General features: G+C 39.7%; 1 protein-coding gene across 6 annotated transcripts in view; it reads right to left on the minus strand.

The window, feature by feature from the left end:
• Positions 1 to 26,066, minus strand: part of LOC119657361 (otoferlin-like) — a 375,508-nt gene that overhangs the window by 41,489 nt on the left and 307,953 nt on the right. For 5 of the 6 annotated variants that reach the window (XM_038064236.1, XM_038064235.1, XM_038064234.1 and 2 more), the window contains one exon: positions 25,968 to 26,030. In XM_038064236.1, coding sequence (XP_037920164.1) covers positions 25,968 to 26,030 — 63 coding nt within the window. Of the gene's footprint in view, positions 1 to 1,021; positions 1,107 to 25,967; positions 26,031 to 26,066 lie in introns of all 6 variants that reach the window. The other variant, XM_038064237.1, reaches the window with a different exon arrangement.

Raw genomic sequence — 26,066 nt, forward strand, 5'->3', positions numbered from 1 at the left:
ACAAACAGAAAGGTTTGCTCTGCCGGAAAAAAGTTTGGTCGTGCACAGCTGGATGTATTTCTAAGAACGATTTCACAATTTCGTGGTCAGCCATTTATGTCTTCATGAACATGTTCAAATCCATTTTCCCTGGTATTCTCAAAAAGGATCAGATAATATCCAAGCCATCAACTCGTACTTCCTGCTTTTGATGGAGCATGCAAGAGCTCTTGAGAAGAGTAATGAATTCCACCGGTCGATGGTCGCAATTGTTTCAGGTCCTTTTAGCTCGGTTGCTGGTACGAGCAAGTATGCACTTGAATATCTACTGAAATACGTACAGATATAGAGTGGGACTTTCCATAGTGATTCTTTGCTTAAATTTTGGAACTGTTCCGTGTGTTGAGGGTTGAAACAGATGCAAACGGAAAGGAGGGTAACATCCGGCTTTAAATTCTAGAAGGGAGGATTTGAATTCATCAAAGCTGGTCAAGTTCCGGATTTATGAGGTGTTTCTAATATTTACATGTTATTTTACTATTTCAGATGTACGTTGAATATCAGGTGGCCACACATTGCAGAGTTAAGCTTACAAAGTGGTGTATTTTTATGACTCCAGTCAATACAATTATTTTATATTACTAACTAATTATATGTACATTTTTCGCGCATCCAGATAAAATCACATAAAAGAATCTTATTGATCGTATTATATCTTATCCAAAAACGATAATTCAAACTGCCAGTAATTAAGAGCTTCTCCAATTAATTATTAACCATCAGATTTATTTGGTCTCTACCACCACTTGTACCCTGTTTAATTAAAATAAAGAATAAATTCTAAAACTACATTGTCTTAAAATATAATCCATAAATGTCGATAAAGCTGTATCACAATCACAACACAATCTACCCATTGACTTTTCGAAAGACGACGTATGTATGTAAATAGAGAGCACGACATGAAGCAATTTGTAGAGATTTATAGAGAAATTACTTGCGCATTATATCAATAAATATAAAAAAATCTTATTGCGTATACCAGGAGTATCGTAGACGGTTTTGAGGTCAATTTTAAATGACCCTACAACAGTTCCTGGTCGTAGAAATTTCCTTGAGTGGATCACCTGGATAAGTTTCGAAATTGTTTCAAATTACATAAAACGTTTTATTTCTATATGCGTTAATGAAGCTATATAAAGAAAACAAATTGGAAATACGAAGGAATGTGTAATAATTAAGAAATAAATACTTTAATTATTTAGTTTAACCAACCCTAAAAATGTCACCTTTGTCTTACATATGTGTTTACATGTATATAGAAATCACGAAGCTTGGAAATATGTATGGTTTTTTTATTTTTATGTGCAACACAATTGCCTAAGATTTTTTATTGGTAGATAATCCATACTAGCACAACGCTATCGTCCCATCATGTTTAATTTGTCAAAAACAGTAAAATAATTAATTGTTTAGGATAAGTGAGGGATCCTAAGTCCACAACCACTTGTTGTTGGACCGGACCAAATGGAGCCCTGGACAAAACCGTTTGTCCTATAATAGTAAAATAATTGTTTAAAACGTTATTTATATTGTAATGCAATTTTGTCATCATCAAAAAAACTCATTCCTTAAATTCTTTCGTCTACTTGTTTCGTCATTAGCAGTTCTGAGAAAACAGTTTTCAGGGGGAGAATTGAATATGTAATTTCCAAACCTGCCTGTCATTTGAATTTCCCCATTACAACGCTTTAAGTGCTTGCTAATCAGTTTCTGTGCAGAGTTTTTTGAAGAAGCTCCTCTTGCTTCATTATACAGCTAGCTTCAGGCTCCTTCGAGCTTCCTTTTAGACACGCTGCTTTACCTACTGGTCAATCCTACCCACTGCTCCCTAGGCCGTTCGCTTAGCCCGATGACCACCAGCACCAGCCTTCTACTGTGGAAAGTATAATATCTCGGCATCAATCAATCGCACAACGTCGGGAATCACACCGTACAGAAGGCTATCTATGAATGTTCGCTCGTCAGTTGCTTTCCCCGAACAAGGTGACATTCTTCTCATTTTCGGACGGCAGGTCCCAAACGTCTAAGACCAATCTCCTCAACATGTCCTCGAATACTCCTAAGTTCAGGTTTGAAGGAGCATGACAATTATAGACGTATATGCAGTATATTTTTGCCATATCGCCTTTCTGAGGCTTGCAATGGATGCCTCGTGCAAGTTGTTCAACTTAAACTGCTCTCTTGAGGGAGTGCAGAGTTCTGCTTTAGAAGTGACCTCGTCTATGTCCTTGTACTGTATAGCGATTTCATGCTTTTGAACATGCGTTGCAACACTTTGCCCAAGAAAATTTTTAACTTGCGTGCGGAATCCTTAGGTTTTGCCTTTTTCGGACTTTTCTAGCTCTGACATGAGATTCCTCTTTTGGATCCTCCGAATCCTACTCATATTTTTCGTAGTTGTTTGCATAGGACATATTAGCCGTGCTTGATCGCCACGAGACGGACCGTCATTTTCACCTTCCCTTTTTTAAGCTTTTTCCCCCCTTCAGCTTCACTCCTCTAAGTGAGCGACAAGGCTTCTTTGAGGTGTTTTGGAAACCTGTTTTTCTCTTCTCTCTCCGTCGATTCCTTCGCATTATCCCGCGATTTGTTGCACGGAGCCCTGATGGTAGCTGCCCGTTGGGCTTCTTTTTATTAAAATTAAAAAATTTCAGGTTAGACTTCCGTTTCTTGTTCACTCCCAAAATACTAGGGTTCCTACGCGGTAAGTTTACACCTCTTCTCCTCTGGTGACCTCCCCATAACCATTTCTGTGACTGGACTCCCGGTGTCCAGCTTGCTTAGAAATTAAGTGAATTCTAAGTTCGCCATCCACTTGAAAGCGGACCGGAACAATTAGGAACGGTCGTACGATCCTTCTCAAACGGACTCAAATTGAATTTTATTTTAATTGGCGCCCAACGTGGTTTGAACCACAATCTTTAATCCTTGTATAAGGAGTCGGTATTAATTTCGTAAAAAAGTGTGTGAAAATTTAGTTATATAAACGTTCACGATACGGCTGGTAGCGGAGTTTTCAGACGTACCTACATATTGCAACATTGCAACAAGTGACTGTGACTGGGTGAACGAAATATCTAATCAAAGCGAATCGAATCAACTGGTGGCGTGTGTCTAACTTGCAAACAGATATGAATATGATATCTGTACGAGTATTATGTATGTACAATTAATTTAAAAACATCCTAACATATTAAATTGAGAAATTTAAGCTTAAAAACGGCCGATTACAGGGTTAACCGAATCGACAGTTTAAATTTTTTAAATCTCTTAGAAAAAAAGTAATAGAAATGTTTTTATCTGCCGAAGCTATTTCGAATATGATTGAAAGGGTTAACCTTTCATTAGCTGTTCAGCTTAGGAAGGAATTTCAAGAGGCAATTGCGGAATTGAAATCTCAGCCAGGTCCGTCAACTCAAGGGAGTGACATTCACAGTGTTGTTTCTCAGTTAAGGCAGGAATTTCATTCTACCATACAGGAACTGCGAGCGTCAGCACCACCTGTTGAAAAACAGAGTGATATTAATGTGGTTGTTTCGCAATTAAGGGAAGAATTTCAGTATTCTTTGCAGCAACTGAAGACACCAGGTCCTTCTGTACAGAGGTATGAGGAAATTGCCATCACAAGTAGGGTTGGTGGTGGTAATATGAGGCTTGACTTACCAAAATCAATGCACGAGTTTAGCGGTGTTATGGATAAGTATCCATCATGGCGACAGTCAGCCAAAGCTGCAATAAAGCCGCATCAACCATATGTTGGTTCTGACATGCTGGCATTACTGGTTCTGCTGATATGGTTTTATCGTCGTTCAGTACACCACTGAATTTTGACGCTATATTGGCTAGATTGGACCATACGTATTCCGATAAGAGACCACTGTATTTACTCGAGCAGGAATTGTCTACTCTTAGACAAGGTCGTTTTTCTATTCCACAATTTGGTAGAAAAACAATTGACTTTAATAACCAATAAAGCTATTATGCAATATGGCGATGAAAGCGTAGTTTTGAAATCCTTGAATGAAAAGTATACGAGTAGAGACGACGCATTGCGTATTTTCATTTCTGGTATTAAAAGACCTATCGGTGATACTCTCTTTGCGAGTCAACCAAAGGATTTACCATCTGCCTTGGCTCTCGCACAGGAACTAGAGTCTAACAGACAACGCTATAATTTCGCCGCTGCTTTTGCTAATTCGAACTCTGATAGGGAACATACGAGTAATTTGGGTAAAAGTCCACATTATAAAGTGGTTAACAAAACTACCCAAGATGAAGCCCAATCTCCACCTAAGCCAATGGATGTAGATCCATCAACGTCTGGACTTAGACAAAATTCGGGAAAAAATAACAATTTTCGTTCGAAATCATCAAACAATAATTTTTCAAAAAGACATCAATTGAACACATTCTGAGTAGAGAAATTAAAGGATAGTTCTGTTGTAGACATTTTACAATCAAAAGTATGTCTTCCATACGTTCAACACACTTTGTTAAACGGTGAGAAAATTAAACTTCTTTTGGACACAGGTGCCGAAAGAAACTATGTGAAAAATCTTCCATTTCTAGTTGGTGTATCTAAATTAAACAAGTCAGGAAACCGGAAGCTAGACGCTTCAGGTATGAAAGGTTTTGTGTATTTCTTTTATAAAGAGATTTGGGTGTGCATTTGTCCCATTAGCATGTAGCACGTAAAATATGCATGTATTTTGTGAAAATAGCCACTTTCAAGTGATATTGACATTCATAGTCTTGAATTTGCAGAGGAGCGCAGATTTGACCTAGTATAACTTTGTTAGTAATAGTGCGATTTTCACCAAATTTGGCGGGATCATGATCTATACTGTAGCCTACATTGCTGCAAAATTTTGTGATTCTAGGGTGAACTTAAGGGGGGTTTTCCTGTCAATTACTAAAAATTATTTTAATATACTATTATTAACTTTATTTGAACAGGCATCGATATGGAGGGTATTTCGGAGCCTAGACACCATATAGTGGCAGCCCCCTGATTTTTTGCAGATTTTTCGCCTGAGTAGTTTCTGAGAATAGGTTCGTTAAAAAAATGACCATTTTCAACCCCCCGCACTACCCACCTTTTCAGCAAAAGTCAAAACTAATACCGGCTTCAAAAGTACTAACCGAGACCTTTAATTTGATACCCCACATGGCTATATTTGATGAAAAAAAAATTTACACCCCCCTTTTGCATGTATGGGGACCCCTCCCTTAAATTCGTCGTAAGAGGATGTAACTCACTGTATGCGTGAGCGTTCACAGTTCCCACCTTTCTGCCAAATTTGGTGTCAATCGCTATAACCGTCTCCGAGAAAAATGCGTGTGACGGACAGACAGACAGACAGACAGACAGACGGACAGACAGACAGACAGTAAACCGATTTTAATAAGGTTTTGTTTTACAAACAAAACCTTAAAAACGATGAATTTGATGTACATTGCATTCATGGGGAAACACGTATCACCGCGAAATGTCAGATAAGCATTATGGGACGTAATTCTGATTTTTATGTATTGTCTGAAATTAATGATATGGATGGAATTATAGGTTACAGATTTCTAAAGGAAATCAATGCAATGATTGATGTCACTGGTAGTAAACTTTATTCTATAGGTGGAATTCAAGAGGTTTTTCCTCCTAATAGCACACAAATAAATCTCCTACAGGATTTAGATTACAATTCTATTCCTGAGGAAGGTGTAGACGGGTTTAAGAAAATCGTTACGGAAAATCAAAAAGCATTTGCTGATCCAAATGAAGCATTACCTTATATCATAATACTAACATTGTGGCTATGATTAAAACTAACACTGACGAAGCAATATATTCAAGGAGTTACCCATACCAGATGACGGCAACTAAATTTGTAAATTCTGAGGTTGAAACTATGCTACGTGATGGTATAATCAGAAAGAGTTCTTCTCCTTATAATAACCCAATTTGGGTAGTTAATAAAAAGGGTGTAGATGAAATGGGAAATCCTAAACTACGCCTGGTAATTGACTTTCGAAAACTCAATGCGAAAACTGTTTCGGATAAATATCCTATTCCAGATACTTCAGTTATATTGTCGAATTTAGGAAAATCCAAGTATTATTCTACTTTAGATTTAAAGTTAGGTTTTCATCAAATCTTGTTGTCAGAAAAAGATCGTAAGAAAACGGCGTTTTCCGTTAATAATGGCAAATACGAATATTGTCGAATGCCATTTGGTCTGAAAAATGCTCCGAGTATCTTTCAGAGAGCGATCGATGATGTATTAAGGGACGACATAGGAGTCCGTTGCCACGTCTACATTGATGACGTTATAATTGTTTCTTCCGATATTCAGAGTCATTTAAAAGATATTGAAATAGTAATAAAAAAGCTTCGAGATGCGAATATGCGCATTTCATTTGGAAAATGTAATTTTTTCAAAACGCAACTCGAGTTCTTGAGTTTCGTTGTATCTGAAAATGGTTTAAAAACTGCAGATAGCAAAGTAAGTGCTATTCTTAGTTTCAAAGAGCCAACTACTATTAAGGGCCTTAGATCCTTCTTAGGATTATCGGGTTACTATCGACGGTTTATACGTGATTATGCAAAACTTGCAAAACCTTTGACTCAATTATTGCGAGGAGAAAATGGTAATGTTAGTGCAAAAAAGTCAGAAAAAAAGAAAATTACATTGTTGAAGGATGCTCAAGATGCCTTCAACAAGTTAAAGCAGATTTTAGTATCAGAGGACGTTACTTTACGTTTTCCGGATTTCAGCAGACCATTCGAGCTCACAACTGATGCCTCATCGGTAGCAATTGGTGCTGTGTTATCTCAGGACAAACATCCGATTACTTTCGTATCACGAACGCTTAGTGCGACTGAGCAAAACTATGCGACCAATGAGAGAGAAATGCTTGCCATAGCATGGGCATTGCAGTCTCTTAGAAATTATCTCTATGGAGTAAACAATCTTCACATTTATACCGTTCATCAACCACTAACATTCGCGATATCTGATCGAAATCCTAACACCAAGCTAAAGCGTTGGAAAAGCTTTATCGAAGAATTCACACCGACTTTTCATTATAAGCCTGGGTCTCAAAATGTTGTCGCAGACGCGCTATCTCGCCAGTATATTCAGAATCTTACTGGAAATGGTGAATCTAGCGGAAATTGCTACAACAGTGAGGTATCCCTATCTCAGGTCATAAGGACAGTGTCAACGCCTATAAATTGCTTTAAAAGTCAGATTATTCTTTCGGTGGGCAAGGATCTAAAAGTAACAACAATTAGATTGTTTAATGGGTACCTACGTCACGAAATTGATTTTTCGAACACCGAAAGTCTATATTCAAAGTTAAAGGAGATAGTTGACGCGAAGGTAGTTAATGGAGTCCACTGTTCTTTGGAAATTCTTGGAAAAATACAGAATGATATTATCAATCTGTTTCCCTCGGTTCGTTTTAAGCATACCGAAAAGATTGTGATGGATTTAATAAATGATCAGCTGGAAACTATTGCAATGGAACACAATAGAGCACATCGTTCAGCGAAGGAGAACTATGACCAAATTCTGGATACATACTTTTTTCCTGGACTTCGTAAGGAAATAAAAAAATTCGTTAGTAATTGTAAAATTTGCGTAGAGTCTAAATACCAAAGACATCCGAAAAGGCAAATTATGAAGCGTACGCCATTACCCAAATATCCTGGTGAAATCCTGCATATGGATATTTACAGTACTCAGAATAACTACTTCCTTATGTGCATAGACAAATTTTCAAAATATGCTCTAGTGGAACAAATTGATTCACGTTCAATTGTAGATATTAAAATTCCTCTTACGAAAATAATTGGTTTCTTCAAAAATCCGAAAATATTAGTTACGGATAATGAGCCATCACTCTGTTCAAATGTTATACAATCCCTTATTAGGGACCACTTTGGTATGTCTCACCATAAAGTTCCAGCTATGCACAGTACAAGCAATGGACAAGTCGAGAGATTCCATTCAACTCTAGCAGAAATATCGAGAGCGATAAAAAAGGATATGCAACTTACAGATCTTAGTGAAATTATCCAATTAGCGTTAATAAAGTATAACAATTCTATACACTCTGTAACAAAAGCAAGACCAATTGACTTACTTTGGAACATTTCTGATTCAAATAAACTTAATACGGAAAAACTTTTGTTAAATGCCCAAAAAGCTCAAAATAATTATCACAACAAAAAAAGGGTCAATAGAAAATTTAAAAAGGGGCAAGAAATATTTGTCAAAAGGAATAAACGTTGTGGGAATAAGCTTTCGAATAAGTATGATAGGAAAAATGTGCAGAAAGATTTAGGTACTGCGGTACTAGTAGATGGTAAAGAGGTGCACAAAGATAATATTCGTTAATGTTTCTCTATCCAGATTAACATTGGTCACCACCGTCGCTGGTAAAATCTTTGACTATAGTTCATCTAATTATATATCATCATGTACGAAGATTATATATAAGGTATATAATATAAATTTAACTGAATTTGAAAGTATAATAGGAGATATTAGTGATTTAAGAAAAATGTTTTCAATATCGGAACAGAAGGAATCACTGGACGCAGATGCGAATGAAATGTCTAGATTATTGTCGTCTCTAAAGCTTGGTGAACGCAGGCATAGACGATCAATCGACTTCCTTGGTTCTGCTATCAAATTTATTGCGGGTACACCTGATCACGATGACTTTGTTTTGTTAGGAGAACGACAGTCTAGGCTAGTAGGCGCACAAAATCAGCAGGTAGAAGTTAATTCTGAGCTAACTGAGAAAATTAATGAATTGACAGAGCGCATAAATTTAATAAAAAAAGAGTAATATGATATCAGCGAACCAAGATTTCCTGAGTTATTTCAAATTATTACCATTAGAAATCAAAGAGTAATATCCTTATTAACGAACGCTGTCTACTCGGTTACCCTTGCTCAATTAAACATTGTTAATCCTGTCATTTTAACAGACCAAGAGGTCCTCTCAATCGTAAAACAGGAAGAAATGCCCATTACTATAAGTGAATTGACTTCATCTTCTACTGTTAAAATATATATTAGTAATAATGTGTTTAAATATTTAGTTAAAGTACCAAATATAATTACTATTTGTTCTCTCATAGTTGTGTACCCTGTAATTCATAACAATACCATATTAGATTTAAGTAATACGTATGTTGCCGGGTGCAAAAAAAACACACTGCCACTGGTTAATTGTAAGGAAGGTAAGGGCAAAGCAGTCTGCAAGCACGATCGTTTTGATAAATGCCTTGCAATGATCTTCAATGGAAACGTCGCAACGTGTAAAACGGTCACTTCATATCACATCTCACCAATCGAAAGGGTTGATGATGATACATTGATCATTAATGATGCAACAGCCACAATAGTAGAGAAAAATCACTCGGTGACTGTTACGTGTACATTCCTCGTACAGTTTGAAGAGGATATTCTCGTCAACGACACACTGTACAAAGTTACAGGTAAGGTGTCATCAGTGGTTCTGCAAATTTCAAAGCAGTTCCAGTTTAATTCGACACAGCTGACATTGCCGTACCTGCATAAGGTACATCTCCGCAATTTGGAGAAGATCCGACAATTTGATGCCGACAAAGTCAACAACAATGAGTATGCATGGTATGCATTTGTCCTCGTCGTGGCAACAGTGATTCCGGCTGGTATTATAGTAATGCGTAGAAAACGCCGTGGTAAGCCGACGATCAGACGACCTAACCGACCTATGAATTTCGACGTCGAAAATGAAATCGAACGTATCGTACGCTACATCGCCGATCACAAACAGATTCGGGACGAATCAGCTTAAGGGGAGGGGTAGTAATAGCACAATATGAATATTTAGGACATACATATAGAATAAATATTATTGGGTGCAGGCATAATGTATTTTATATTGCCTGTACCATAGTTGTAGTTCTCCACTGACATATTCTTATCTTAAGATAATAACAGGACCTTGTTCGAAGAACGCATCTTGTTTTGTAACATGTGTTAGCGGGCCTGATAATAAAAATGGTACAAGCATAATGTTATTTATATTGCTTGTACCCTATTTCGTAAGAAATGTGTGGTCGTTAATGAAGACACTTTGACCTGCGCATTGTAAAATGCAATATGGACATGTACGCGACACATGATAAAGATAAAGATAGGATAATGTTTACAAGATAGGTTACTTTGTAAGAAATATTGTAAGTAGTGGCTAGTCAAAATTTGGAATTTAAATAAAACGGTCGTACGATCCTTCTCAAACGGACTCAAATTGAATTTTATTTTAATTTAGTTCCACTCCGGACGGCTTAGGTCTAAAATTGCCCCCAAGTAATCTTTTTTTCTGAACATCATTCACATTCAAGTCGTGTTAATGAATATATGTATATTAGGGGGTGAAAACGCCTTGTTACCACTTCGGTTACCCTGCTTTCAGAGTAGAGGTGGGTCATTCTCTTATAAATTGAATCTGCCTTGAAGCAAGCCGCAAGTTGTTTGGTTTCTGCTGGTTGTTCATCCAGAAGTCGAGGGCGAAGGACCATTCTGTATTTCTGCATGGCACATGTTGACAAAAGCACCGTCGAAGTCCAAGAGGAAGGTGCTTCACAAAATGAGGCTCTCATTTTCCATCTTTATTTCCTTTCCAATGCAATTGCCACACGCAGACTCGCATGAGAGAAGTTAAAGACACCTCATCCTTGGGTCGCCTGCATTTAATAGCATTCTAGCGATAATTCCTCCAATGCTTTATATCTTAGTTGTTTGTTTCTCCTAATTGTGTCCTAATGTGGCTTGAAATTTATATGTCCTTATAGTCGCGCCCTTTCTCCGCAAGATCAAAAACAATGGTGCTTCGTTATAGATATTGTAATTATCAAAAAGAGTAAGCTTAGGACGGACACTTATCAGAGGCAGCATCCTGCCCAATTTACTTTTATCTTTTATTTGAATTGCAGCGTCGAAGCCTCTCAAGAAGGATAGGCAAATCTTTGCACTGAATTTTGACTTTAGTGGTTTAATGAACTGAGCCGGCTTCTTTATTCCAGTGGCGGTGGCGGTTCCTTCTTGATAAGAAACTGTAGATGGAAAAGGATGAAGGCATGCCTCCCGCGCCTAAAAACGGGACAAATTGTACAAATTGGCCCTCCTTCTACATGAGAAATCAAAGTTGCCGAGCCACGAAAGGAGCCTGGAATTGGGTGGGTATTAAAATGAAGAACGCGACAACAAAAACAGAGTAACGATTTACGAATGCTGTCCAACAGCTAACTGGTACCCTGTTCTGCCAACTCTCGTTTTTGATGAATGTCAGAAAATATAGAGGGGCCAATATAGACGGGTACGGTTCGACGATGAATGTAAGGTAGCAACAGAACGGAAGAATGATGTATGTCGTACAATTCTGCACCCTCAAAGAATGCGGCCATGCATTCGCCTAGTGAAGAAGCATCTTCCCAGACAGAAAAGGAAGCGTGTCAGTACCAACTAGTCTGTGAACTCGAGAACTACAGGGAGCAACTGCACGAGGCAATTTCATACACCTCGATGCTCATCCTACCGGGACAAAGAGAGTAATCTGATTTCCGACCAAATGCTGCCATCACCAAGTATGGAGGAAACAGTCATTGACTTAAAAATCATAAGTCGTCCGGAACCGATGGAATTACACCCGAATTGGTTAAATATGGAGGCCACTCACCACATCCACTGATGCTCAAAGTGGGGGACAACTAATCAATGTCTGACGACTGGCAATGATGCATTATCTGTTTCAGACCTAAATGGGGAGATATTTTCCACTATCTTACTAGGCCGGATAGCCATACGTCCATAACATCAGAGGCTTCAATCAAGGCAAATCAGCAACAGATAAGATTTTCCCTCTGCGGCGAGCGATGGAAAAACTGTTGGAATATGGTCATCAGCATTATGATAGCATATCCAAGGGAAACTTCACACGGCCATGAGAAAATACGTTACCTGGACCAAATTGATAAGACTGATAAGAGATGAGGAATATCCAATATCAATAACGATTTATGACAAGGTGATGCTCGATCATGCATCCTCTGCTTGACCTGGCCTGGGAAGAAGTGATGAAAATGTTAATGGAAGAGGAATCAACTTCTTCAAGTTCACTCAACTACTGGCTCATGATGGATGTAGGAGTTACAGGAATTTCAGGGCTAGATTTTATATTGGGGCATCATATTTTTTGATAAAATTTTTCGGTTCTTCGGATGAGTTGCATCTAGGTAAGAATCCTGCCTCACTGTAAGGGTACATTCTTTGACCATGACCAATACCTTAAAAGTGAATGCGGTTTAGCGGAGTAAGCGTCGATTGTGTCTTCCCAATAGTTTCGAATGACGCAGTGAGTGCCATTGCTGACAAGATACTAATTGGCATTCTGAGCGATGTCAAGGACACCGAAAGCCTGTAATTACTGAAGAAATGAGGCAAAGGATGAGGACAATCTGAAAGGACTATTGTACAAAGTGATTGATAAGATCAAGGCTTGGACCCAGAAAAGCACGGAAAAATTAAATATAAACCCCGAAGGACTCGGAGTAAGGCTTCCTTCCCTAGATTTGTAAATGGAGGAAGAGATCTGGAAGAGAAAGTTAGTAGGGCGATAGAACTAGTGGACCAAGTTGAGAAAATGCTTGCCTGCCAGGAAAATTGAAATGCAGTTAACCAAATGGTTAAGACGCAGTTGCGGTAGCAACCGATGAGTGAGAGGTAAAATGGTAGTTAAGACTAACTCTGTCCCGCGACGTGATATTGTGCGATAGTTCTAAGGCGAAGGTAAGAAGTTAGCGGGTGGTAGTGGTAGTAACACAAGAGAGATACGGTATTTTGAAGAAGCTCCGGAAGCTCGGCGTTTCAGGTAAGAAAGCTCATGCTCACTTTGAAATTTTATCTCTTAACTCCAACCTAATGGAACTTTGTTAATAATAGTTGGATTTCAACCAAACTCTACAGAATGGTATTCCATATATTATCGAAAGATGATTCCAAATTTTTTATTGCCAAAATTTACAAAAAATATACTGCTAATTTCATTTGAGTAGACATCACTAGAAGGCCTACACATATGCTATATAAGCGCTTTACCTTGAATTCTTATCAGATTTTTCGAGCGGGAAGTTTTTGAGAATGGCCCTTAAAATAAGTAACCAGTTTCCAATCTTCGTACTGCCGGGGGTTGAAGGGTAATCGTGCATCAGGGGAGTTGGAAGATTCATCAATGCATTTTTAAAAATGCCTAAATATTGCAAGCAGATTTATTTTTTTTTTAAATCCTACTCTATCCTCCTTGTAGGTAACCCAGGGCGATTCAAACCAAATGATGAGAAATGCTGACTGGTCTTACAGATTGGAGGCTGTGCAATGGATTCAGAACATTTTCCCATTATATTTTTGTCTTCCACTCCGAAATTAGCCCTTCAATCGGATTGGAAATGTGTACGACAATTTAAAAAGAACTACTAGTTTCGAATCTGAAAAGTACACTCCCCTTTCAGAACTGAAGCTCTTAAAGCACCATTTGAACAGATCGAAAAGTACAACAGAGATTGCCGCAGCAGTTCAGGAAACCAAATTATGGCAGTGAAGTATTTGGTTATAGAACGCGTACTATTTTTAAAAGCTGAAAAATGTCTGAAATGTCAGAATGCGGTATAGCCTTTGTCGTTCACAAAAATTTTGTCTGCAACACCACAGCCTTCAGATCAATCAACGAAGGAATTGGTGCGCTTCAAATGAAAATGATATTTTTTAGCGTTTACTTAATTATCTTGTGTATATGTTCCAACGGATGACAAGGACGCCCTCTTGAGTCGGTATATTTGATTTACTGCTCACGAACGACGTGAAATTAGTACTCGCCGACTTCAGCGCAAAGATTGGAAAAAGGTTGGTCCACTGTGAAATTACTAAGGTCCACATTCTCTACTATATAACTAACGAGACTGGAAGCAGGCTTAAAGAATACACTATCTTGTTAAAGCAAGACGTCGATGCCAGACATCAAATATTAGACGAGGTAGGTCCATTGCAGCTGTCAGATCTGATATTCGAAAGCCTCAGAACAAGAAAACCGCATTGAAATAAGTCGGAAGCCGATAAAACAAGAAGCAAAAAAAAAAAACAAAAGCAAATGGGTATCGAGAGTTGCAGATTGTGACGCCCTTTCGCAGTCAGTCAGATCTTGTGACGCCCTTTCGGAATATGGTCGACAACCTGTGAAGCACCAAAGAATATAGCATTTTGTATGGCAGTCATTTGTTCATTGATGTTCTCAGGTGGGTTACTCAGTATATCTGCCGTCCAATCGGCAAAAAACTCTCCCACTGTCAAGCGATAGCGATAGATGTTGAACTTCGGAGTCGCAGCTCTTGAATCCTGTGGTGGCTGAAATATGTGAGCGGTGAACCCTTTGGATCAGATGCCAGCGTCTCTCTTGTTATGCACATCTAGGAGACAACTCCTAAATTTACTGCTGATCGCAAAATGCTTGACTTTTCCACACTATAACTGATTTTTTTGTTGGTGCATAGCACCGATTAATCCGTAACCTAGACCGGAAATTTGAAATCGAAATCCTGTCGGAAATCGACTCTCAGGTCAAGAGAGCGCGTCTTGCGATAGCCGTGAGAAGCAACTCGATATCAATTTCTTGAGTACAAAAGCGCATTGCCATTAGTGTGGGAAAAGGGAGAGGGGTACACTCTCAAGTCCAATCATCTTACTTTACTTAGACGCAGAATGTTTAGCTTATATAGTTAGAATTCTAGTCAGCACTAAAGTTTCGAAATTTGCAGATCGCTAACCCACAAATTTCTATCCCTTTTGGTAGTTTTTTCGAGCAGCGTAGACTCACAGTGTGCCTATGATGCATCTTACCTGGAAGTGAGAGTCATCTTGGAATTCCCGACGATTAAGACTGGTATATTATAGTTATGATGGGCATATTTTAGCGGCTAAATGGGAGTAATAGTTCTTCAGGGCCCAGTACCTCCTTGATGAGACAACCAGGGAACTCCCAGTATTTTACTTTGCGATGGGGACGCTAGCGAGAAGAAACTTTTGTCCTTTTATATAATCATACAACAAACATATCTTTTTCTCTCATTTAGCAGCAGAATTGTTTTACATTAGCCTTTCGGATAGTTGAAATATCCTTTACGTGATTTGAAACCGCACTCAAAAGCAATTATTATCAGGTTGTACTTTTTCTGGGTAATCGGTTGCCACAATTTTCGAGAAGGGACTCCTATATCATCGTCATATCTGAAAATGAATGAGAGTGGAAGTCTACTGTTTGAAGATTTTCATTTAGTAAGAGAAAGGGAAAGTCACACCGCTTCCTTAAAGAATTGAATACAAAGAGGACTAACTCATGACCATACTTATTTTCCCAACTTACATGTCAGACGTTAAATGTTAAGGAGTTATGCAATGGAATATTGAATTTGCATTTTTATTTTTTTCGGGAGCTTAGTATGCCACCATTTCCGACTTAAAACAGTGCTTCGCCTTGAAAACCATGTTAAAGTCCTAAACTTGATCCTTGCTATCGGGTAGAATTTAAAACAATCCTCTTGGAAGCTTTACCAGAACTACCATATATTCGTTCGTGTACACACATGTGTTGTTCACCAAAACATCCTTTCTGGAAAAAATCGATATTAACGTGACAAATACAAGGAGAATGTAAACTGTTTCGGTTGTTTTCATAGTCAGCCAGAATCCATGTTGCATCCTTTTTAAATGCTATTCGAAGCTTTGCCCGCTAAACTTCTCATTTTCCCTCTTGACATCATGAAATCAAATCCGGAATTTCGCTTAAAGCTGTGACGACAACTTCAAGGATAACATGTGTACACACTACGTGTAACCTTTGCCTTGCTACGAGTATGCAAAGATCTTTTACTACAAACGGAATACCAGAAGGCGATTCACCGGATTTATTTTTTCCAGCATGTTACGGTGAAATACCTAGGATACTCGCATATGGGAAATTGTTGGTATTAAGAGAGACACGATTTGGTGCCAGATTAGAGGGAATGAGGAATATCCTGTTTCGGATTCATATGAGATGCCGTAAAACGTTGTGACTCGTTTAAGGATACTATAAACATTCGTACAGTTTATGCCTAACAGGATAAGATGGATGTTGTAACATGGAATACAACTTGACCTGAAAGTCAGTTGCCCTGAAGCTGTCGCCCTTTTCCCTTTATTAACAGAAGTTCGGTGAAATTATTCATATTTCGTCGTTTCCAGGATCATGTTATTAGTGAAATAGAGCAGAATCATTGCAAGGTTCGGTTGAAAGTATGTCAGCGTAAGTATTTACTGAAACACATGGTTGTAAAATACAACGTTCCGCCGCGACTTACTGTAATCAACAACCAATTAAGATGCACTTCCTTTTGAAACAGACTGCATATCCGAATAGGACGCACTTCTCACATCAGGAAGAATACTATCCTGACCTTGCTTGCTTCCGGATTAGTGTTAGCCACGGGAGTTTTCTTAGTGTTTCAGACATGACTGCCTGCTATGAATGCTTTACGTTTCAATCTAATGAAACTTTTAGCACCCTCCGCACTATGGTAGGATATGAAGGCATTCAAATGCGTCTCCACAGAAGAGTTTCACCTTATGCGAGTATGGAGAAGTCAATCGCATGTATTATACTAAGCACTCTGGGTCAAATGATTATGGGGTTGGTGCTTAATTAGAGGAGGATAAGGACTCAACTTCGAGTTCAGGATTAAGTTCAGGGTTGGGAGCAGCAAACTGCTAGATTATTCACAAAGTAGTTACATAAACAGAACTTTTCAAATAAAATATCTCATTTTCCAAAGCAGCTTTCAAGGGTCGTAATGGCAATGGTCATTTGCAGGCGCACGTGTTGAATATGCATGAGGGGGACGTGATGTTGGGATACATGTGATGGTTATTTAGAATCTAGCTAAGTCATGCAAAATTATCTTATATATTTTATGTTGAATGTTCAATCATAGGTAGGCAGGTTGAAGGTGTAATCTGCGAGGTAATGACAATTCCAGTAAATACAATATATTCACTGACATATTTATATCTCGTCTAACAGCAATAGTGCAGAGAAAGTCATGACAGATAAAAGCCCCCGAATGCAAAACATTACCATGCCTGACAGTAAAGCTTTTAGGGCTAGTTTAGAACTAAAGTTACCCCCACCCTCCAGCAAAGGGTAATAAGTATCCTTGCTCGGAAAGTTTGGAAGAAAACAAGCATTTCCCTCACAATACGTTTATTTTCTGCAGTGGCTTGCTACAATATGGAGCTCCAGCTTATTTTGTTACATAGTTACTGAAAGCATATCAATCAGGTTCCAACAGGCTGGCGAATCTAGGTCTCCTCCAACACACTTGAGCAGACTCCAAAGCCAGTGTGTCCCTCTCAGTTCGAGCTTAAGAATACAGTCAGAGTCTTTCCTGCTTGCTGTAAAAGGTGACTAAAAAGCATCGAAATTTGTGCGTTATCGGCGTACAAATTTCAAAACTTTATTGGTACCAAAACGTCAGTAACGTCATTTTTGATTTCAATTGATGAAGAAATACTTTTACTGGAGATTAAGGAGAAAATGACTAACAATGGACTGTAATTGAAAACAAAACTGGCATGTCGGATATAATATATATATATATATATATCGGACAGGTGCGAGCGGAGACCAGATCTGGCAGGTCGAGGATGACTTATCAGAGAAGAGGGAGGCACTCTCTGGATGGACGATGCGGCCCTGTCGGTAGTAAGTCTAATGCGCCTTCTATTTTTGAGAGGACCACGATTGTTAATCCGTAACTTATTTGACAGTGATAGTAGTCGTAAAGCCTCGGGGAAAAGCTTACAAAACGGAGACAGGACAAACTATGAAGTTCTGTAGCCGCCGCAAATTGGAAACCGGAAGCTCGTTGATTCAACCGAGAAAGATTTTGTGTATGGATGTGTTGTGTATAACTCGTACCTGTCTATGCATTAACTATGTCGTACTATTCACCTTAATGTATTATATATACACAATATATGATGTCCTAAGAAAACTGTTATTGACATTGCACTAGGACAAAACTGAAATGATGAGAACAGAGAAATAGATTAACAAAGTATATTTGGAGTTATTCCACTACACCAACTATTACCTGATCTTTCTTGGTGATAGGTCCCACGACAAACTAGTCGAGAGAATACATTCAATCATTAAAAGCAAAAATAATCGCGTTGAATTCAAAGCTTTAGAGAAACGCTTACCACAGTCGACGCGGAAGGGTGGGACCCGGTCCTATCGAGAAATGGGTAAGGCTTCTCGAAACATGGACGGCATCCAGGCGCATGTAAAGTAGTCAGAGCAGAGCAAATACATGTCTGCACACTAAATATTAGCACCCTTACTGAAAAGGCCGAGGAACTCGCAAGAGCCCTTCGAAAAAGGTGCATTGGTATCTGCGCTTTCCAAGAAACCCGATGGTCAGATGCCAAAAGCTGTGATATAGAACGTGAACGCAGTGAAAATGGCTACAAATTTCTCTGTTTTGGTAGCCCACATACACCATACGGTGTCGGTATTGCTATCTCATAGGGTTTCCGTAATTCCATTAAAGAAGATTTGATGACCGGTTCATGAAGCTCACCATTAAGCAGCTGATTGCACTATCTACTTCTACACCGCGTACGCACTACAGACAAGTCGAGCTGATACTAAGAAAGATGCCTTTTGACAACTTCTCGAAGTAAAAACCGGTAACGTACCTGCCAATGGCTATATTTTCATTGCGGGCGATTTTAATGGGTTAAAAGGCAGATAGGAACATGAGTACGCAATGACGGTAGTGAGCGTATAGTCGATTTTACGGACACCCATCACCGTCTACTTGAGAATATATGGTTCATCATCTGGTCAGAGAAGAGTTGGGACCCAACACTGTGGCTCAGTGAATTCTTCAATCGGTTTATTCAGGAAAGTAGAACACCAAGTTCCAATATGGAAAAAAATAGGTAATCCAGCAGAATGCAAAAGCGCGTTGCCATAAGTTTGGCAAGAATCAAAGTCCTACCATCTTACCTCGCTTAACCCCCAGATGTCCGGCTTATACCGTTGGAATTCCCGCTCAAGTTGGAGAAAGCGATCATTCTGAGGACCCTCGCTATTGTTCTCGACGAGCGAGCGCAAATTCTGCGAACCAATCAAAGGTTGTAGAAGTGGGACCAGTTCCGAGGAATTGTTAACGTGCGAACTCCGGCAATCGAAGCGAAATGCAGAATGAATGGGTAATGAAAATGGTGGATAGACCAAACTCATAAACAGCAAAAAGGTGAAAAAGAAATCATAGATGAGAATTCGCCTAGAGGCAATGCCTTGCCAGCGATAACAAGGCAATCTCTCATAAGCGAAGATTTTGAAAAAGATTAAAGCTGACCCCGACCTAAAAAAACTAAGCGGTAATGTCATCAAAATCCGAAAGACGCAGAAGGGCGACCTCATGTTTAAGCTGAAAAAAATAACCTTGGTCAAAACTAATTGATGTCCGATATGATTGATTGTTGACATTTGGAGTAATCCCATCTGTCAGCGCCAATGCAATAAACTGAATGAAATCGGGAAAAGCAACAGGATCGGATGACATTGCATCTGACCCAACACTGTGGCTCAGTGAGTTCTTGAAACGAGTTATTGAGGATGGTAGAACACCATCTGACTGGCAAGAAAGCGCGACTATTCTAATATGGAAAAAGAAAGGTAGTCAAGCAGAATGTTCAAATTAACATCTGATCAGGTTGCTGTCCCATACATTGAAGATCTTTGAAAGCATTCTTGACAAACTATTCGCGAAATCGTTCAAATTATCGTCAATTGTCAAGAACTGCGGAAATACTGACTGAATCCACGCCGCGCGATTACTCAAGGAGAAACAACGAGAGAAGCATAGCCCCCTCAAAATATGAGACGGTGTTACATGAGGCGATCATTTTTAATTTAAGTTGAATGCTGAGATAATTGCATTTCCAGACTTTAGACAAGGCAGCTTACGTGGATCAACTGCTTTTATTATAATATGTCAGGTAACATCCAGTTTGGTGCTACCATCGGAAGGGACCACGCTACCTAGATATACAAACTGATCGATGCCTTCGATGCTCTGCTCATCGATGCAGATTCGGAGAGTAGGATAATTCGTCAAACAGAGAACCTTGATTATGTTGGACTGTAACTACATCTGCTTTTTTTCCCAATTCTAGAGCCATTCGGCCAAAGTTCATGACCCGGGAAGGCACCAAACAGATGTCATCAGCGTTGTCACGGTGTTTGAGGAAATATGTCTTCGTCCACTGAGCTCTTTCACGTTTTCCAGACAGTACAGCATCACGGATTTCATGGATAACAAGGAGAAATAAAATCGGAGATAAGCTATAACCTTGGCGGACTCCGTTCTCGACCTCAAATACCTCTAAAATTTTACCACGGCGCAAAACTTTACATTTTGCGCCATAATATGTTGCTCTGATAATAGCCATTCGTTTCTCGGGAATACTCCTCCTGATTCTTCCACAGCACAACAAGTAGAAGAAAAATAGGTGCAACGAAGATCAAAATTCCGCACATTGTTCCGAAATGGGCAGGGTGTTGATGTGGTCAATGCAGAAATGGACAACGGAAAACAGCCTGCTCTTTATCGATCAAGACTTCGACACGTTCTCTGCTGCGTTTCAGAATTATTTTAGCGATTTTGTTTGTAAGGGCTGAGAGCACACAGATACTCCTCTAAGGGTCACACTTAAAACGGTTGCCCTTCTTTGTAATTATAGTGATCATTCGCTTTTTCCATTCTCTGGGTTGAAGTAGCAGATCTGCAGATAGTTGCAGCGATAAAGAACCCTGCGGAAAGACCATCCACTCCAGCAGTTTGACTCTGTTTGATTGTGTTGTTGAACGAGATGATTTCTCTTCTGTTGAGAGGAATAGTTCGTATCCGTGTATTACCATGACTAGGAGGAACCTCGCCGGATGTGATGCGTTAAAAACGGTGTTCCTTTCTTTTCAGCTTCTCCTCACCGTCTTTGAGATGAGATTTCACAGGACCAATGAAAGATTTCCGACCGTATGCAAGTTTTTTCATGATGCGGTATATACATCTGAAATGATTGCATTCTGCGCCATTTTCCGTTTCGTTTCATGGCGTACGCTATGTTAAATTTCCTGAAATTCTACGCGGTATCGAAATTCCGGCGCATCACAGCGGTCAGAAAAGCATTCAATTCCTTATGTTCATTGATCCACTTCTTCCAGTCTTCCAGTCAGCCAAGTCTTGTAAAGCCTCTTCGATACCTACCCGATGACTTGCGTCGCATCGGAGTAAGGATAATTTTTGATAGTTCATCGATATTCTCAGACGGGTTATTCAATGTATCTGCCCTGCGATCAGCCAATATTCATCCTGGCGACTCCATGTTGAATTTGGGGGCGCAGCACTGCAAGTTTACGAGAACTGGTGGACGCAACACGCAAGCGAATTTAAGCGATTATTAGTTGGTGATCCCCATTCGAGGCCGATGTCAGTCCCTCCCTTATTATGTATATGCAGGACACAACTCTTAAATCTAGAAAGTGGCCAATCTGATTACTCTTACGGTACCGGTCAGTTAACGCCTTTATGACCTTATGGCACCATTATTGTTCTAATCGCCAAGATCGGGGTTTTCCATCACATATTCAAGCATGGTGTCATCAGAGCTCACCTTCGAACTCAGATCACCCATCACAATCACAATGTCACATTTAGGAGGCCTCTCCTGAACTGTGTGTAATTGCTCATAGGCAGCAACTTCCTTCATTATCTCTCCATTAGCTCATAATACTACACAATAGACTCCCCACGTTAGAAAATAGCTGTATGTTTCTTTACGTCTAAATAGTAGTGGGACCTGCCCAATAACCATATTCGTTTAAAAAAATTAATTTATAACGCTTATTTATTAATTTTCAAGTAATCAATCAGTTTTTAACAGGAAAGTGGTTAATTGTTGCGTGAAACGACAATCCTTCAATTTACCTCACGTTTCGGCAGTAATAGTAACAGTATTCCGCGGTTAAAAACGGGACAAAATGTACTAACTGGTCCTCCAAGTTGGGGGTTGGGTAGGGCTGACAATCCTACATGGAAAACTGAAGTTAAGAAGCCATGGAAGGAGACTCGAACAGGATTGATTTCAAAACGACGAACCCGGCAATGACAATAGAATAACGATTTGCGCATTTTCTCATGCAAAATGCGCTCTCTGTAAAGACCGAATGCTGCTGCCGACAGCCTATCCCCATGCAAGGCTGATTTTACAGCGTAGTAAGAGATGCGCTGGACAGGGAGCAGTTTCCTGGAGAAGGGCCATTACACCATATATAATAGCGGCCATCCAGTAAACCATGTGTTCGGAGAAGGTTTCTTAGTCAGCCAAAAAAGAAACCTGCTGTTATCGGCTTTGAAAATATAAGCGAAAGGCTATGCACTCCGCGTTTGCCAGGCAAATTTAAAAATACAAGCCTCTAAACGTTCATGCCCCTACAGAGGACACTGCAGAGTCGGAGAAGGATACCTTCTATGAAGCGGTTGAGCGCACCCTCGAAGCCTGTCCCAAGTATGTTATGATATCAAAATTTGGAGATTTCAACAGTCAAGTAGGGATGGAGCCCGCATTCAGGGGACACGTCGGCTCCAACGATAACGGGCTGAGGATTATTCAGTTAGAAGTATCGCACGAAATGGTTATTAGAAGTACCTGGTTTGCGCAGAAAGCGGTCCACAAACATACGTGGGCCTCTCCAGACGGAGCCACTTTCAACTAAATTGACCATGTGCTGATCGAACGCTGCCTTGATGAATGTCATAACATATAGTAGGGGGGGGGGGGATGAATATAGACTCCGATTACTACCTCGAGCTCGATTTACGACCCCACCTACAATCCCCTCTGACAATCAGGTGAGAGTGAATGCTGAAGCTATTAACAACACAGCTATCCTTAACATAGATAAATAAATAGATCCCGCAATAACCGCAGCTAACAGATGTCCTGGAGATGCAGGATCAACAAATGATGTTCACAATCGCTTGAAAATCGTTTTCGTTGATATGACCACAAACATGCTTCCCCCCAGCCGCAAACGGAGTCGAAATGGCTGGTTCGACGATGAATGTAAGCTAGCAACGGAATGCAAGTATGCCGCATACCGGCAATGTTGCATTCTCAAAGAACGTGGGTACGCACATAGACCTATCACCAACTCTGTCGAGTGGAGAAACGACTTCAGAGACGGAGAAAGGAAGTCTGGGAAAACCAACAGGTCTGTGAACTTGAAAAGTACAGGAAACAACCGCACCAGGCGCACAAGTTTCACCTACAAGTCAGCATTTTTTTATTTCCGACAGAATGGGCATATTGAGTATTTTAATGAACTGCTCAACAACAAAAATATCGGTGAGTTGGAGGTCCCGTCAACTGAAGACGAAGGACAAATACTGCCAGTTCCAAGTATAGTCCGTGAAATTCTTCGGCTGGAAAAGCAAAAGTAGTCAGGAGTCGATGGAATTACAGCCGAGCTGGTTAAATATGGAGGCGACCAATTACACCAAGCAGTTTATCAACTGATGCTCAAAGTATGGGACGAATCAATGCCTGACAACTAGCAACGGAGCATTATCTGTCCCATACATAAAACGGGGGATATCACACAATGCAGCAATTATAGAGGTATCACGTTGCTAAATATCTATAAGATATTCTCCGCTATCGCATCATTGGCCTATACCAAAGACGTTTTACTCCACGCAAATCAGCAACAGATCAGATTTTCTCCCTGCGGCAAGCGATGGAAAAACTATTGGAATATGGCCATCAGTTGCATCATCTTTTCGTCGACTTTAAAGCCGCCTAACACAGCATAGACAGGGTAGAACTGTATACGGCCATGAAAGAATTCGGTCTCCTAACGAAATTGATGAGACTGACTAGACTGACTCTGACCCATGTGCGAGGTCAGATAAAAGCAACTAGACCACTCTTCTTCTTTAACCTGGCCCTTGAGAAACTGATTCGCGATAAAGATGTGATTTAAGAATCCTTTTCGGGAGGCACCATCCTCTTCAAGTCCACCCGACTATTGGCCTACGCTAATGATGTTTGCATCATGGGAAAAACAACCAACCCCCCTACAGTGTGCTTTCATCCAGATCTAGCAGGCGGGGCGAGATCTCGGGCTGCACATTAATGAAGGCAAGACGAAGTACATGGTGGCAACGTCAGTGTCAAAAACCAAAGAACCAACAACATCAAATCGTTCTGGTCAAACGAATTATTTCAGCTTAGCTTCCGCTCGAAACGCCGCACTACAGGGTCAAAGCTCTTACTGTACAAGATAATGATCTTGCCATTCGAGAGAAGAATCCTCCGAAAATTGTTTGGCCCCGTACCTGTGGATGGACGATTCCGTGGCCTACATAACGACGAACTCTATGAGCGATACCATGACTGTCTAGTTGTGGATAAAATCCGGCTCAACAGGGTGCGGTGGGCGGGTCACTTAATCCGTATGGATGAGGATGATCCAGGCCGGAAAGTCTATAAGGGCAATATCTATGGTAGAAAAAGAAGACGAGGTAGATCCTGCGAGATGGCAGTTAGCTTTTAGGGATAACGAATTGGTGGACTTCTGCGCAAAACAGGGCTGCCTGGAGGTCCTTATTAAGGCAGACCTAGACCGGATACCGGTTGATGCGCCGTTGATGATGATGATGATGAACCAAATTTCGCTACAGTTTTCCTATTCCAAGTTCTCCCGAACCTTTCCCTTCCACTAGATGGGTTTGGCGTACTACTGTGAGCCTCTTTTTCATATTTACGCAATTGGTTTATTTTTGGTGTGTGCTTGATCAACCTGCATTCATAAACGGATACAGAAACTAAAACTTTATATTTATGAGGCTTACGGTAAGAAAATTGTTGAAACTTTTCTTGTTCAAGGCAGGAAGCTTTTTATTACTGCGAAGATTTATAATTTTATTAGAAACTGGCCCCTGAATCCAAGCAGTTCCCTTGTGTAATAAATCCTTGTTTTACTTCATTCTAATTGTGGTTACAAATAAATGGCACCAAATAGCACATATGAGGATAGATTTGTTTTGTGGGACAAAAAATTAAGCCTAAGGCATTTAAATTTTAATGTCCCTAGATAGTATGTAACTTTATGAGTACATTCATGTAACTGCCGTTGAATATAAAACTTAATTTAGACAATTGTGTTGCACATAATCATTTTGAAGTTCCCCCTTTTACGTGCAGACGCAGAGACTATAGGAAATCCACTCGCAATTGGTACCATCTAATGAAAATGTTTTTGCATGCTTCGCAAACTTGACTTATATTTTGCATGGATACTTTACCTAAATGGAGACCTGTATGTGTGTGCTATTATTCTGTGTGTTTTGAGACACCCGAATCTATAAAATGTTTCCCAAGACATTGTGTTGAAATTAGTTCGTTATGCTTTAAAAATTAGTGATTCCTAAAAAGCTAGCTTCATCCTTGGCAATTTTTTTCTTCTCTAGTCTAAAAGGCAAAGCTTATCTTCTCCAGTTGTATGATTTCCTTTTTGCCAATTGAAAGGCCCATCCAGATTAAACATTTAATTTTGTACAAACCTCCTAAGGCTACCAGAATTTGCTTTTGCTTATACAGTCGTCATACGTTTATACGTTTCTAAATCCCACCCTTACTTTTCCAGATGAAACCAATTAAATTAATTAAAAAATCGTGGATACTCTCGTAACGCATGCAGATACTTACCGACAATGTTATGATCTTATCAAAGAGCATTACGGGCGGCATATGGAAATCAAAAACAAAATACTGGAAAAAGTAACATTAAATTAACGAGCTTCACTG

The sequence above is a fragment of the Hermetia illucens genome, chromosome 5 (assembly GCF_905115235.1).
Source record: "Hermetia illucens chromosome 5, iHerIll2.2.curated.20191125, whole genome shotgun sequence".
NCBI classification, from domain to species: Eukaryota; Metazoa; Arthropoda; class Insecta; order Diptera; family Stratiomyidae; genus Hermetia; species Hermetia illucens.